Here is a 13,996-nt window from a genome sequence, read left to right on the forward strand (position 1 = left end):
TCTTGGGTTTTTGGTTTTTGTTGGGTTTTTTATGGTTTTTTATTTCCATTTTTCTTTATTTCTGTGACTCTTTCAATTCTTATTTCATTTTCTCTTCAGTCCTGCTCCTGGGAAAAATAGATAAGAGTTCATCATGGGTAATAAGGGGTTTTGCAGCTTAAACTTTGTTGCCTAGCTGCACCCTGCTGTGTGAAAGGGGACAAGCAGAGAAAAATTGCTGGTCCAAATTTATTCAGGTTGGTTGAGAGGAAGCCAATAAGGATGATCGTGCTGATACAATAAGACCAGCTTTCTGAAAGAGAAACCTTTGCAAAACATTCTCTATTAACACCAGAAATACAGTAATGAGAAAAGGTGCTCCTCTGCTGTGATTACCACATGGAAAATAGGAAAGAAAGAGTAGGGAAAAAGAGAGAGCAGCTGAATCCTTGTGGTAGTCACCAATAGGATCATTTTCTATTTCTGTCCTCTGTGTAACCCAGGGAAGACCCTCCAGTACTTCTGCAACTGATTCCAGGGGTGGAATTGTTTTGAGTAAGACTGATGCTCCAGCTGTTTGACACAAGTGACAAGAGTCAAAAATTGCATAAACTGATTCTCAGATTATAGCCTTGACAAGGGAAAGGAGACAAGTCTTGAAGCGCTGACTGTCTTGATTTTTTGAAGACTGCATTGAATAGCAAGCTGAATCATGAAAATTCAGATTGATAAGAGTAGAAGTCCATCACTTACAATGCAGTGGCTTCAACAATTTTTAAATAGAGATCCAATTAATGACAGGTGAAGTATTTTTTCCTTATAGGTTCTTTTTTAAATAGATGTTTCATGAATAAGGGCTGTTCTAGGAAGGTAGTTTGGAAATACTTGTTTGATTTACAGAGCCTTTTTTTGTCCAAAGAAATATTTTCTTCCTGGTGGTACTGTATTTTACCTTGGAAATCGCTTGTGGTCACCACAGAAGTTGGCCACCAGCATTCTTACCAAGATGTTTCTATTTCAGCAAATCTGTGTCTTATGCCAGTATCAAAGTTACCAACAGGGCCCCTTTGGTACAGGGGAACACTGAACAAGGGCTTATAGCCAACACAAAATACAAATCATGGATAACCCAGATCTTGGTACTGGTTTGTTCTTGTTGCTTTGTTAGAAAAAAGAAAGTACAACTACCTTCTGTCTTATAGGGTGTATAGTAATCCTACTGAATATAATCTGTCTGCTGATTTTGTCTTTTAATATTGCTTTCTTTCGCTAATTTGGATAGCTGTATTTGTTGTGGTCTGCTTTTTGTCCTGTAGGCGATGTGGAAAATCAGTCAAAGCAAGTACAAAAATCACACACAAGTGCAGTTTTTCCAGACAATTACCTTTAAAGGGTCTATGTAGGATGTACAAACAGGAAAATAAAAATTGCCATGTTTTCATCTCTGTGATGCAAATTTGTAATATAAATATAAATAACCAGTATCTGTGCTTAAGAATGTAAAAAAAACCAAAGCAAGACAATGAGAATCATTCTTGTGGTAAGGCCCTTGCTCAGGTAGTCTGGAAGTGGTGGCAGGGGACTCTAAACTCTAAAGGTTTTGGTGTTTCACTTCTTTTGAAAAGCTTCAGTGGTGGAGATTCTGTAGTCTTCCTCAAAAAACCCTTCCATTTATCCTTTTGAGGTGGAAAGACTCTCCCCAAATATCTCATCTCAAATCTACTTGAATTCAGCTTCTAATTACATCAGATACCAATACTGACTATTGCTATTTATAATAGAATTCTTAGGGACAAACTTACATTAAAATTACTGTGAGGACTTAGAAAGCATCTCTTGAAATAGACTTGATAGATTCCATTAGTCTTAAGTGCAGTGTTCAGACTGTCAAATATATATTTTGTATTTCTAGCCCTGTATAATCCCCAACAATTTAGCCCAAAATAAATCAGTCATGCAATGTTCTTGATCCTCTTCAACTGAATTTTCAGTTTATCCACTTACATGTGTATTATTATCTAACAAAATATTAGGAGTGGCGCAAGCATGGAACACCTATGCTTGTAACAGAGCTGGTGTTGCTTTTGAACCTTCCATGCACTTAAAAAGTCTGCTGCACAGTGACCTCAAGAAATCATTTAGATCTGATGCAAGAGAAGAGAGAAAATTCTTTACAGTAATGATTATATTTTAACAAATCCTACTTTGGTATAAGAGAAAAAATTGGTCTATAAGCTTTCATGAAGCAGTTGTTACTATTGACATTATTTGTTTTCAGGCAGAATTCTTTAAAAATGTATTCAAAGTTAGATAAGGGAAAGACTCCATCTTATTCCTGACTAAGCAGCATTCCTTTTGAAACAAAATTTACTCTTTTTTGGATGAATTATTTTGCTTTATATCAGAGCAGAAATAGATTGAAAATTAGGGTTTCAGGCTGCATTGCACTGCTGAAAATTGAACTAAAAATACTCCAGTCTCCACACTCATACAGAATTTCAAATTATTTTTGTATGTTTGGCATGGCACACTATTTATGATGAAAATTCTTCCATCATTTACACTGCTAAAACATAGACATAACCCCACTGAGCTCAAATATATAATTGTCAAATTTCTTTTCCATTAATCAGAGTTTTCCTATAAAATGGCAGTTCACCTTTTAATGAATATTTGCCAAAGGACTAAATTCCACGATATCATTTGGATATTTTGCAATAGTAGCACCCCAAAAGCATCCATCTGCCTCACTTTGGCAATGGTTGAACAGAAATATTTGCTAAGAGGTGAGGTTTAAGCAATGGACTGGAGACACACACTCGTCCTGGGCTTGAAACCCCATCCTTGTATCACTATGCAGAAAATTTTTGTTCACAGAGGAGAGATCAACCAAAGTGTTCAGAGCAGCATATCCCTGCTGTTTGTTTGGCATACCACAGATTAAAGGGACCGTATTTTAAATTCCAGGTTTGTCATATTTTCTCTCGGAAGGTCCACATGTAGGAAACACAGAGTTTCAGTATTCCAAGAATCCTTGAGAGGGCACTAATCACAGGAGGAGTCAGGAATGCAAAGTCACCAGCTGTTACATAAAATGCAGTTAATCCCACTGATTTACAATAGCACTAGAAATCTAATGAATGAGGACTATTCCATACATAATACATAAAGTAATCACAGAGCTTTTGGAGGTATCAAGGATAAGAAGGATGTAAGAGTATCAAATTACCCATGTTTATTAATAGTTCCCTGGATATTTTTCTTTTGTTTAAAATAACAGCATTGATGTGATAATGTGTAAAGGAGAACCGGTGCTGCAATGCTTTTTTAAAATAATGAACACATTGTTTTCCAAAGGCATGGGTTAAAACAAGGCAAGTTCATGCAGTTAACAATCAGGCAAGACAAATTTTAATTCACCGTATTTAAAATCTAGCTGTCAGATATCATGTTAATGTCACAGTACAATTTAATGCAAAGAGAAAAGAAAACTTATCACTGAAATAAATTGCTAAACTGGCACTGTATTGTTCACAGAAATTCAACATAGAATCCATCAGAGCCACAGAGCACTGAGATAGATGTGCAAAGATAAAGTGACTGCAGTTGCTGAATGTAGGGCCCAAGACTCTTGAGCAGTGCAACAACAGTAGAGCAGCTGAATCTGTTTCTGGATATTTTTAATAAAGAGAAATGTTGATTAAACATATCTTCCCTCTAAATTAAAAAAATTAGAGCTTGAAGAATACTCTAGTATCAAACTTCCAGTCACACAGAAGTGATTTAACAATATATGTTCAATGAATTTTAAATGAAACCAGCTCTTCTCCATCTGACTTTTTCATTAAGACACGTGCAATGGAGACTGCAAGGATTCTTGAAAACATTACTGTCATTTATTTCAGTTGGCTTCAATGTATTTGGTTTTGTTGTCAGCTCATTGTTGTTGTTGTTGTTGTTGTTGGGGGTTTTGTTTGTTTGGGTTTGGGTTTTGGTGAGTTTTTTGTTTATTTGGTTTTGGGGCGCTTTTTTTGTTTGTTTGTTTGTTTTTTGTTTCTTTGGGTTTGGGTATTTTTAGATGGTATCTCTTTGTCACCTAGACTTTGTTGTGCTTTAAATTAATATTTTATATTTCCAGAATTATGCAAAGCTTATTCCCGGTGCTACCGTTGGACGACTACAGAAGGATTCTGGAAATATTCTCCAGCTGATCATTGCTGCATATCAGGTAAGATGGTTACAATGCAGTTTCTTCCTTCATGTTTGCATGTTCACCATTGGTTTGCAGTTTGGTAAAAAGAAGTGTCTTTGATTCCTTTGGTGAACTGATTACATTATTTTTTAATGTTAGATGCAGACATTAACAGGAAAAATATTCACTTTGGGGATTAAGTAAGCACAGAAACAAAATTCCTATAACCTGTCAATCCTTAGTTCTGCTGGAATGCTGAATTTAAATCAGTGTGCCATCTGCACTGCCTTCTTCATATTCCTCTATTTTACACCTACTCTTAAACCTTTAATATTCAGGTCTTTCAGTTCCACATCCCAACAGGAGCTCAGCTCTCTGTTGGTAGCTGCCACCAGAGCAGACAAACAATTGCTTTGCAGGAATATCTGGAGGGAAAAACACTGCTCTGTACTCAGTGCTCTTCTCTGCTTTAGCAATTTGATGCTGCCTCTGTGAGGCTGTTCTGAGGTTTTTAAAAACAGAAACACAGGAGCCAACATGGGTTTGTTTAGGTAGTGCCAGGACTTGAATGGATTTGTTTAATACAAAGTAATACTGTAATGATGTCAGGAACATAAACACAGCAGTGCTCTTCAGAGCTTTGTTTGTAAAATGCATCCTGGGTGCCTAGTTCTCTTCTGTCAGAGGAATGTTTTTAGGCAGTTGTACAGATTTTAGCACAGAGATATTAATTTACAAATACGCTGATATTCCACAGATTTCTCTGCTCCATCTCAGCCCATTTTTATTAAAAACCTGCTCTACCAGTTGTCTACAATGACAAATAACTCTTTGCAAATAGCTTCTCTTTCTTTCCTTACTTTTTTTTCTGCTCTTCCTTGTATCAGCTGAATAAGATAGTGATCACTGTGCCAAAATTACTTTGGTCATAGTGATAGGAAGGAAAACAAATTCTTCTAAGTAGTATAAAAGCAATGAAAGCAATGCAATTGCTGATTTATGACTTTTTAAAATGAAATGCAAAATACCAGGAGATTCTTCATATTATGAATATAAGGAGAGAACTTCAACGTTTACCTTGCAAGTGTAGAAATTGTAATAAATAAAGATGAGGAAATTTTCTTACTAGCAAAGTTAGTGCTAAAGTTTGAGTGGCAACAGAATTCCACTTCTGGATTCCAACCTGCTGCTAGTCACATCTGGTTCCTATCAGTATTTCTTCAAGCTGGCAGTGTTCTAATGTATAGACAGAGATTCCTACATTTAACATCTAAAATACCATTTTGTTGTCAGTAAGTAAGGGAAAAACACAAAAAATTGTCCCAATGCTGTGTCCTGGTGCTTTTGCTGTACCACAGGTGTGGAATGATGCCTCACTGGAATATTGAAAATGTGAATCTTTGCCTCTTCTCCTTAGCATCTGCTTATATTCCTATGGCCTGTGATTTTTTTCCTACTCTCCTTTTTGAACCTGCTGGTATTTTTAGCCTCTGTTGCCTTCTATGACAAGAAGAGGTTCAGTTGTACTGTGTCAAGGCAAAATTTTCTTATTCCTATTTTACCCTACTTCTTATGCTTTAAATTTTCACTGAGTGCACCTTAGTTCCTAAGTTGTAGGGTTTGGTGAACAACAGCTCTGCATTCACCTTATCTTTGTGTCTTCAAAATGTCATTTGTGTCACTGAGACACCTTCCACACCCCCAATCTTCTCTCCAGATTAGAGTCCCAGTCTTTTAAGTCTTTCTTGGCTGCTCCATCCCCTTGGTAACTTTATCTGACCGTCTCTCTACCCTCCCTGACTTTCATGAGTGCCTCCTGAGGTGTGGAGCCCACAAGAGCTTGCAGTTCACAGTGCAGGGCACACTAAGGTTTATACAAAGGCACATTTCTGCCCTCTGCCTTGTCCTCAGCCTCCTGGTTCTGTTGGCTTTTTAGCTGCTTTTTGGCTGCTGAGTGCTTTGAGCAGAGCAGGTGCCAGAGCTGGCAGTGGTGGCCACAATGTGGCTCCTGAGCTGTCTTGGCTGATCCTGTTTCCCTCTGTTCATGGTTTGGAGGGAGCGCCGAGCTCCGTGCTTGCTGCACTGCAGGAGTGGCAGGGAGGTGACACAGGCTGGGTGCTCCTGCCTTTGGGCCATAACTTGTCACAACCTCATCCAGGCACAGCATGTCTGGACCGTGCACTAGAGCTGCACATACATTCATAAAATCCCACAGTTCTTTCAAGATGTAAGAAGTGTGCAAGTAGCAACATGTCACACTCAAAACTTCCCAAAGTCCATTTTATTACACTTAACCTTAAAGGTTAACAATCTTATTGTTAACCTTATTTTGTGGTTGAGAATTTTCCAAGCAGGAAGCACTAAAACACTTTATTTGACAGGAGAAAAAGGTATCTGAATTTTTTTCAGCTGTGAAGAAGGAAATGACAGGAGACCTAGAGTTGAAAATCACATGCAAAACAGAACTAATGCTACTTTTGTTAGAAATTTTTCATTATATTCTCAGAAGTGTAATTCAGTGTCTTGTGTCTCTCCTTCATCAGTCACAAGAAAAGGAATAAATAATTTTTTGCCCCCTGGGAGTAGAGTTAAGCTAAATCTTTTAACATTTTAAAGTGGTTTTGAGTGTTTACTTGCTGAGCAAACCCAAGGTTTGTTAATGCCATTCACCATGGGTTGCCATTTAAAAGCTTCAGAGAGGAAGTAAGCAAGTTAAGAAAGTCTGAGCTGTCAAAATATTTGTTGCAAGGAATTCTCATGTTCTTTCCAAGTATGGTTCATTTCTTACTGTAAGCATATTTCTGCGTTCTTTGTTTAGCATTGAATTCTGCACAACTTTGTATTGCAGAGCTGTAAGTTAAGATGCTTTGTGACAGATAGTAGGCCATTTGATTAAAGCCGTTCCAGGAATTTAAAATTTCAGAAAAATTAACCTTTTTTTTTTTTCAGTTTTTAAATCCCTGCACTTACACAAAAATGAGAACAAAGAAATAATGTATTAGAAAGGACAGGTAACACAAGGGCACAAGTATTTAGCAGTTCTTTGTCTGTTGTTCCATTCAGAAAAATCTTTGAACGACAAATGTTTCTCTGTGAATGGCTTAAAGCTGCTATTTGCTATTAACTGCCTGCTATTTGTCCTCAAACTATGGCCAAACAGCTTAGTAGTTTTAAAATATCATTAGAAGTGCTCACAGATATTAGGATCTTGAATTTATCACAGCTTGTGTTCATTTTCAGTGCTGTAAGATGCACAGTTTGATCTCTCACAATAGCAAGGCACATTCAAATGACCAAATACAAACTCCAGAATTCAAAGTATCACAATTTGGTGTTCTGCAGCATTTAATTTTCTTTCACAGTTGCACTCTGTTTGCACCTTGTAATTTTGCAGCTGGTGGAAGAGGGACTACTGTGACCCCTCCTGTAACATAAACACATACCCACAGTCACAGCTTTACCCAGAGATTTGCTGGTTTGGGTCCTTTTGGGAGAGCCCAGCTGTGGCAAACAAATTATTATCGACAATGCTGCATTGTTTTAATAGCGACACAAGCACCTACCACCAAATCAAATGGAAATGGAAATTCGGACATATCCAAAGCTACCAAAGCTACCAACATCACAAACCTGATGCCCAGGGCACAATTTTACAACCCTAAGACAAATCTCCTAGGAATCCAGAACATGTTCGTAGGACAGGGAGTTGTCTATGCAGGTTTATACCAATTCTATTTTTACTTTGATTTACCCCACCAGACCTTCACTCCAGTGAGTCAGCCTGCTACCTTGACTAGAATGACTCACTGGAGTAAGGTCAGCAAGTTCCCTGTGCTCTGATTGAAGGGCAGGAGGTATTTTGCAAGCAATTAAACTTCCATGAGCACAAAGTCAAGTCAGAGAGATGTTTTCTTAGCAGTTGCTGAGGTACTTTTGAAAAATTTCCATTTACTGGATCCACAGACCAATGAAGTCATAGGGAATTTCCCCATGGCCTGTGATAGGCTTTGGATTAAGGTTGTGTAAGCAAAGTTGCTATAAAATATTTTAAAGACTTAAAATATAAATGCCTAGTATGAGCAATTTCAGAAAGACACTTTATGACTTACAAAATGAAAGCTTGATTGAACAAATTGATTTAAATAATGGGGATATTGTTGAGTACAAGTTAAAATAGCACAAAGAGCTCATGAAGCGGGAATTTCCATTGTGAGAAGAAAGGAAGGGAGGGAGCAATATTGACACAGTTGGCTAATCAGGAAAAGCCCAGACCTAGCAATGCAATCAGGGAAGCAAATCCTCTTCCCAGAAAGTCTAGACCTAAAAGCAAACCTGCATCAGTCAGCAGAGTTATAAAAGGTGATTTAATAAAACATTGAATTTGTTCTCCTGGAAGGGCAGGAAATAAGCCCTGTGATAGCGGATATTAAAGTGATACCACCATTGCTTTCCACTGAAAGCTGGGTCTGTTGGCATTTGCTTCATTTTGCTCATTCTCCCTTTTTCTTGCAATAGGGAGTTCTGCAAACCAAGGGCCAAAGCACAAGTGTGCTCCTGTGTAAGTCAGGGTAAATCACAGTCCACGTTACACAGATGTGGAGCAGTGGCAGCACATGGCACTGGTATCACTCCATTAACTCACGCTTCTTTCCTTGAAGGAGCTGAGGTCTGAGGTTGAATTGGAGATCCTGGGAGAGACAGAAGGGCTCAATCTCTCCTTCACGGCCATCTGTAACAATGGGACCTTTTTCCCACATCAGAGGAAATGCTCTCATGTGAAAGTGGGAGATACAGTAAGTGAAGAACCTCCCCTCCTAAGACATGAAGTTCATGTAATGTAGGACACAAAGATAGAGTTGGCTCTTTATTAAACGATCTTCCTCCAAACAAATCAAAAAGCAGGCGGTATCTATGACCCCTTGCTCTGTCCTCTGCATGCACTTCCTGAGCACCCTGCAGAGCTCCCTGTGCTCCCAGCAGCCTCCTTTCTCTCTTCCAGGTCTCTTTCAATGTGACTGTAAGTCTCTCTTCTTGTGAAAAAAGCAGAAAGCTTATCAAGATAAAACCTGTGGGGCTCAGTGACGTGCTGGAGATGGAAATTCATCCCCTGTGCAGCTGCAGCTGTCAGGCCGAGGCGGAGGAGCAGAGCCCCAAGTGCAGCCAAGGGAAAGGCTCGCTGGAGTGCGGCGTGTGCGTGTGCAGCCCGGGCTTCGTGGGGCCGCGCTGCGAGTGCCACGAGAGCTCCCTGGGTGCCAGCTCCTGCCGGGGCCCGGCCGAGCACAGCTCCTGCAGCGGCAGAGGCGACTGCCTCTGCGGCCAGTGCCTGTGCCACCCGTCCCCCTACGGAAAGGTCTACGGGCCCCGCTGCGAGTGCAATGACTTCTCCTGCCCCAGGCACAGAGGGCTGCAGTGCACAGGTATGGCCCCGCAGGGCTGGTTTGGTGTCCTCTCTCAGAGCTCTGTGGGCTCACCCTTAGCTGGGAGCTTTGTATTTTCGTCATATATTCAATTGCAAGCAATTCTGTATAAAGAGTTGCTAGTCATAAATCGTCGTTAGGCTTAAAACAGTTTTGGCTATGCCATTATAAATTGGAAGTATTTACAAATTAGGTCGTGCACTGCCAGGAGACAAGATCTGCACGGAGGGCTCCAGTAAAGAGAATGGAGGAATGGAGCTGCACTGGCTCACAGCCAGTCTCAGCAAAAATCTGATCCCCTGATTTACAGCTGAAGATTCTGGGAGAGAAAGAAAGATATTTGGAATAGGAGCTGGAGAGAGCAAAATATTTTCTGTTAAACAGAATAATTTTAAAGATCATGCTTCAGATTCTTTTTGAATGAATAGTGACTGATTTGAAGTGTAATAAATGTTTTTCCAGGCAATGGTGATTGTGACTGTGGGGAATGCAAGTGCCACAGTGGATGGACTGGTGAATACTGTAATTGCACAACTGATACCAGCACCTGCCTTGCTGAGGATGGGACACTGTGCAGTGGGAGAGGTGAATGCATCTGTGGCACATGTGCTTGCACCCATCCAGGGGCTTCGGGCCAAATGTGTGAGAAATGCCCTCTCTGCGGTGACCCCTGCAGTTCCAGACGGTAATGTGCTGGCTTTAAACCTCTGATGTTTGTATCATCTATTTCCTATACTGCCATGTCTGTGATATGGATTTACAGACCAGAACCCAAAAGCTTCTTTGAGGTGGGTAGTCATAACTCATATGTCAACCATTCATGAACATTACTCTTGTACAAAAGGACTTTATGTGAAACAATTGAGTTGACTTCAAGCAGTACAGGTAAAACTTTACACTTCCAATGCTCTCCCTGGCTGTACAACTAATCAGAATAGTGGCCTTTTCTGGCACTTATATGGCCTCACAGAATAATTTGGCATTTGTTCTACCATTCTCATACATATGAATGAGTAAGGTCATGTTGTCCACTCGAGCTTCACACATTCGCAAATTCATAGTCCAAATTCAGTTAAGCTTGGCTAAATTAAAGAGGTGTAAGTATAATAAACTTGACAATAGTCTGGGAATGAATAAGTGGCTAGTTATATGTCACATATAAGTGGATGATAAATTGATTGTAAATGGTGAAATGTCTTCTGCCCATTGAGCATACTCATTTATGTAGCTTTCCTGCTGTGATAGAAGCTGTCTGCTATGGTGCATGACAGGAAGAGCAACCAAGAATCCCCAGGTTGTGAATATGACCACTCTAAGTACACCATTGCTCATGCTTGTATTACATGAGCTCTTGTAGGGCTACAGTCCAAATGGAGCAGTCTTCAGCAGAAATTTAAGCTATAAATTGGGTTAGGCCTCACTGAACACACATTATTAATGACCCTGGCCTTGCCTTCTGAGTGCTGAGCGGTTTAGGTTGCATGGTTCATGATGATGTCCTGTCTCCTCATTCATAGCTGAGACCCATTTCTCTCCAACACTGTATTTTCATACCTATCATTGCAATCTACAGTGTATCTGAGAGAAAAGTTGTTCTATGATGTGATTAATTCATCGATCTCTTTCTATTAGTGCTAAATTTGCCCTAAGAAAGCTGAGCCTCTCAGTGTGTTCAAAGAGAATTTCTGCATGTAACTGCTCTAAACGAAAAGGACAATGCTGCTGCTTTGCTGTGCCCAATTTGGCAAAGAATAAGAAATATAAAGTTACATTATAGGCATTACATTAACCCATTTAAACATGTATATTGTATGCGGCGTTGGATCTTTTCTTTCTGTTTCAGTGTCTTCCCTTGCTGAAATGCAGGGCACAAAAAACCAAAAGAGAGAGAACACTGGGAATGCCTGGGTAGGGTAACTGAAAGATCTGAAAGACCAGGTCAGAGGGGATGGAGATCAATGGCAAGGAAGCTGAGAAAGAGAGTGTAGCATGAGAAACATGGTGAATATGACAAAACCGCCACCAACACTGAATTTATCTCCATGAGATAGAGGCTATCCCATTACCCACTCACTTTTACTATTCACCATTTCCAGAGCAGGGGATAAGGTCAACTCCATCCTCTGAAGATAAACTCAGCAGCCTCAGCTTATTCCCATGGATATATGTAACTCAATGCAACAGGAGATAGCCAAGGGGTTTTTTATGTTTTGTTGCCATTCTCATCTTTCTTTTTCCTTTCCTTTTTCCTCTCCTCTCCTCTCTTCTTCTCTCATTTCCTTCCCTTTTTTTTTTTTCTTTTTTTAATGAAGTCAGTCCTTCCAGCTGCTTCTCAGAGTCTCAGCCACTCAATTTGGCTGAAGATATTTGTGAAAAATCAGCAAACACATTTTCCACCAGGAATGTTCATATATAAATTCTGTTTGTTGTTTTATTTTCCATTAATAAACCCTGGATTTATTAAAATCCTCATTGAATTTACAGGGAGATTTCTAAAGGAATTAGTCTAGACTCTGTTTTTAAATAGTATTTCAATCATTCCACCACTGAATAAAAAAATAATTTTCCTGTAAGTTTCATTAGTATAATTAGGATCTAAGTAATTCCTGAGACAAGTAATCATTTTCTCGAGACAACTGTTGAGACACCTGAAAAGTGTTTTGATGCATTATTCAATAGACTTGCAACAAAGGCAGACTCATAATAGGTGCCCCAGCTTGGTTTCTTTGAAGTCAATTTCAGATAATGTTCATCTGATAGGAATTCCTTCAGCTGGTGTTTAGTGTGAGAATATTTAGTGTTCAGAATATTTATTTTTTTAATTTTTGGAGATGAGTGTTACATGTGAGTAACCACATGTCTTTGATAGACCCACATGAATAATGTTGCCTGGGGTTCTGTCTGGTAGCTAACAAACTGGGAGAGAATAGAGGACAAGACAGAGCTTATCCACAATACCTTTATTCAGATGGGGGGTTTTTGTTTGGTTTTTTTAGGATTTTTTTGGTGGCAGTACCTATCATATTGCTGAGAATTGCTGTATCCATAGCAGAGGACCTTTTACTTAGCTGCTTTTTAAAATGCAGATGCACACATACTGCCTTTTGAACTGTTGCTTTGTGGCAGGCAGAGATTGATGAGCTGCTGAATTATTTTCCACAGGAGCTGTGTGGAATGTCACTTGGCTTCCGATGACAAGTCACTGGGAGATTGCAGTGAGAAATGCAAATTGGTTGATGCAACTGTCAGCATGGCAATGGGTTGGTATGCTCAGTCTTCCTTTCTTGTGTGTGTGATAGCAGGAGGTTCCACTTTCAGTAATTTTATATTTGAAAGTAGCTTTGTTTTTCTGCTGTGGAATTATATTATGGGTCATAAGGGAATTACTGTCTGTCTGTGGTTCTTCTGAGGCAAGTAGGAAACGCAGAAGAGGGCTGGTGTAACCCTTCCAGGTAATTAACTCATTGGATCATGCCTATTTTCTAAGTAGTTTATTCAGGAATGCAGAGAATTTAATAGATACCAGTCCCTGCAAATCAGTGATAGATGAAAGTTCCTCAGTTTGTTATGCCTGTGCCATGAGTTCCAGTGGGGCCTCTTCAGCCTTACAAATAAAAAACCTGACTCCAGTCCTTAGGCAGGTTCTTGATTACAGCTGGTGACTAAACACAGCCCTTTAACCAATGGCAAAGACATTTCTTGTATTCTGAAAGGCTAAGAACATCTTTCAGCTGTTTGCTTTAATTCAAAAGTGCCCTGCATCAATGGAAATTTCTGGAACAGGAGTTAATCCTGAGTAAAATAGTACAATCAGGAAAAAAACCCAACAAACCCCATCCCATTTAAAAATAACCAAAACAAACCTTTAAATAAAAAAGTGCAATTTTTTTTTCTGTGAAGGAAGGTGCCTGCTCAGCAGGCAGCCTGAGTTTATTCTGGTGGCAATTCCAGTCCCAACCCCATGGCACAAGCAGTTGTTAAGTAAGGCAGGGCATAGGCTAGTTACATCCACACCACAGATGTACCACAAACATTAAACAAGACAAATGGAGGAATGAGGATGACAATGCAGAATCCTGTCTGCATGTCCAAGGTTTGTATCTGCTAGCTCTTGGAAGCCTGTCCAGAGCTGTGTGTATGTAGAAATGTCACTGATGTACATCCTTCCAGCAAAGTTACACCTATTGTTTTTGATAGCAGTACTTCAGTATTTTTTTGTAAATATAAAAATATTTTTACAGGCTTAAAAAACATATAAGCACTTCTTTTGTATCTCTTCAGTCAGTAAAATTTTCAGGTTGCTTTCATAAGGTGGCAGATATTTGTAGCTAGGAATGTATAAAACATTATACTTTCAAATACAGTGAATGCTAATCAAGAGCAGAAAAAGCCTTTTAGATGGTTCTGT

At 39.4% G+C, this 13,996-nt stretch overlaps 1 protein-coding gene across 3 annotated transcripts in view; it reads left to right on the forward strand.

The window, feature by feature from the left end:
* Positions 1-13,996, forward strand: part of ITGB6 (integrin subunit beta 6) — a 33,696-nt gene that overhangs the window by 8,530 nt on the left and 11,170 nt on the right. For all 3 annotated transcript variants that reach the window (XM_063400667.1, XM_063400665.1, XM_063400666.1), the window contains exons 9-13: positions 4,118-4,207; positions 8,830-8,964; positions 9,171-9,588; positions 10,051-10,273; positions 12,751-12,848. In XM_063400667.1, coding sequence (XP_063256737.1) covers positions 4,118-4,207; positions 8,830-8,964; positions 9,171-9,588; positions 10,051-10,273; positions 12,751-12,848 — 964 coding nt within the window. The remainder of the gene's footprint in view (positions 1-4,117; positions 4,208-8,829; positions 8,965-9,170; positions 9,589-10,050; positions 10,274-12,750; positions 12,849-13,996) is intronic.

This window comes from Prinia subflava, chromosome 6 (genome assembly GCF_021018805.1).
Source record: "Prinia subflava isolate CZ2003 ecotype Zambia chromosome 6, Cam_Psub_1.2, whole genome shotgun sequence".
Taxonomy (NCBI): domain Eukaryota; kingdom Metazoa; phylum Chordata; class Aves; order Passeriformes; family Cisticolidae; genus Prinia; species Prinia subflava.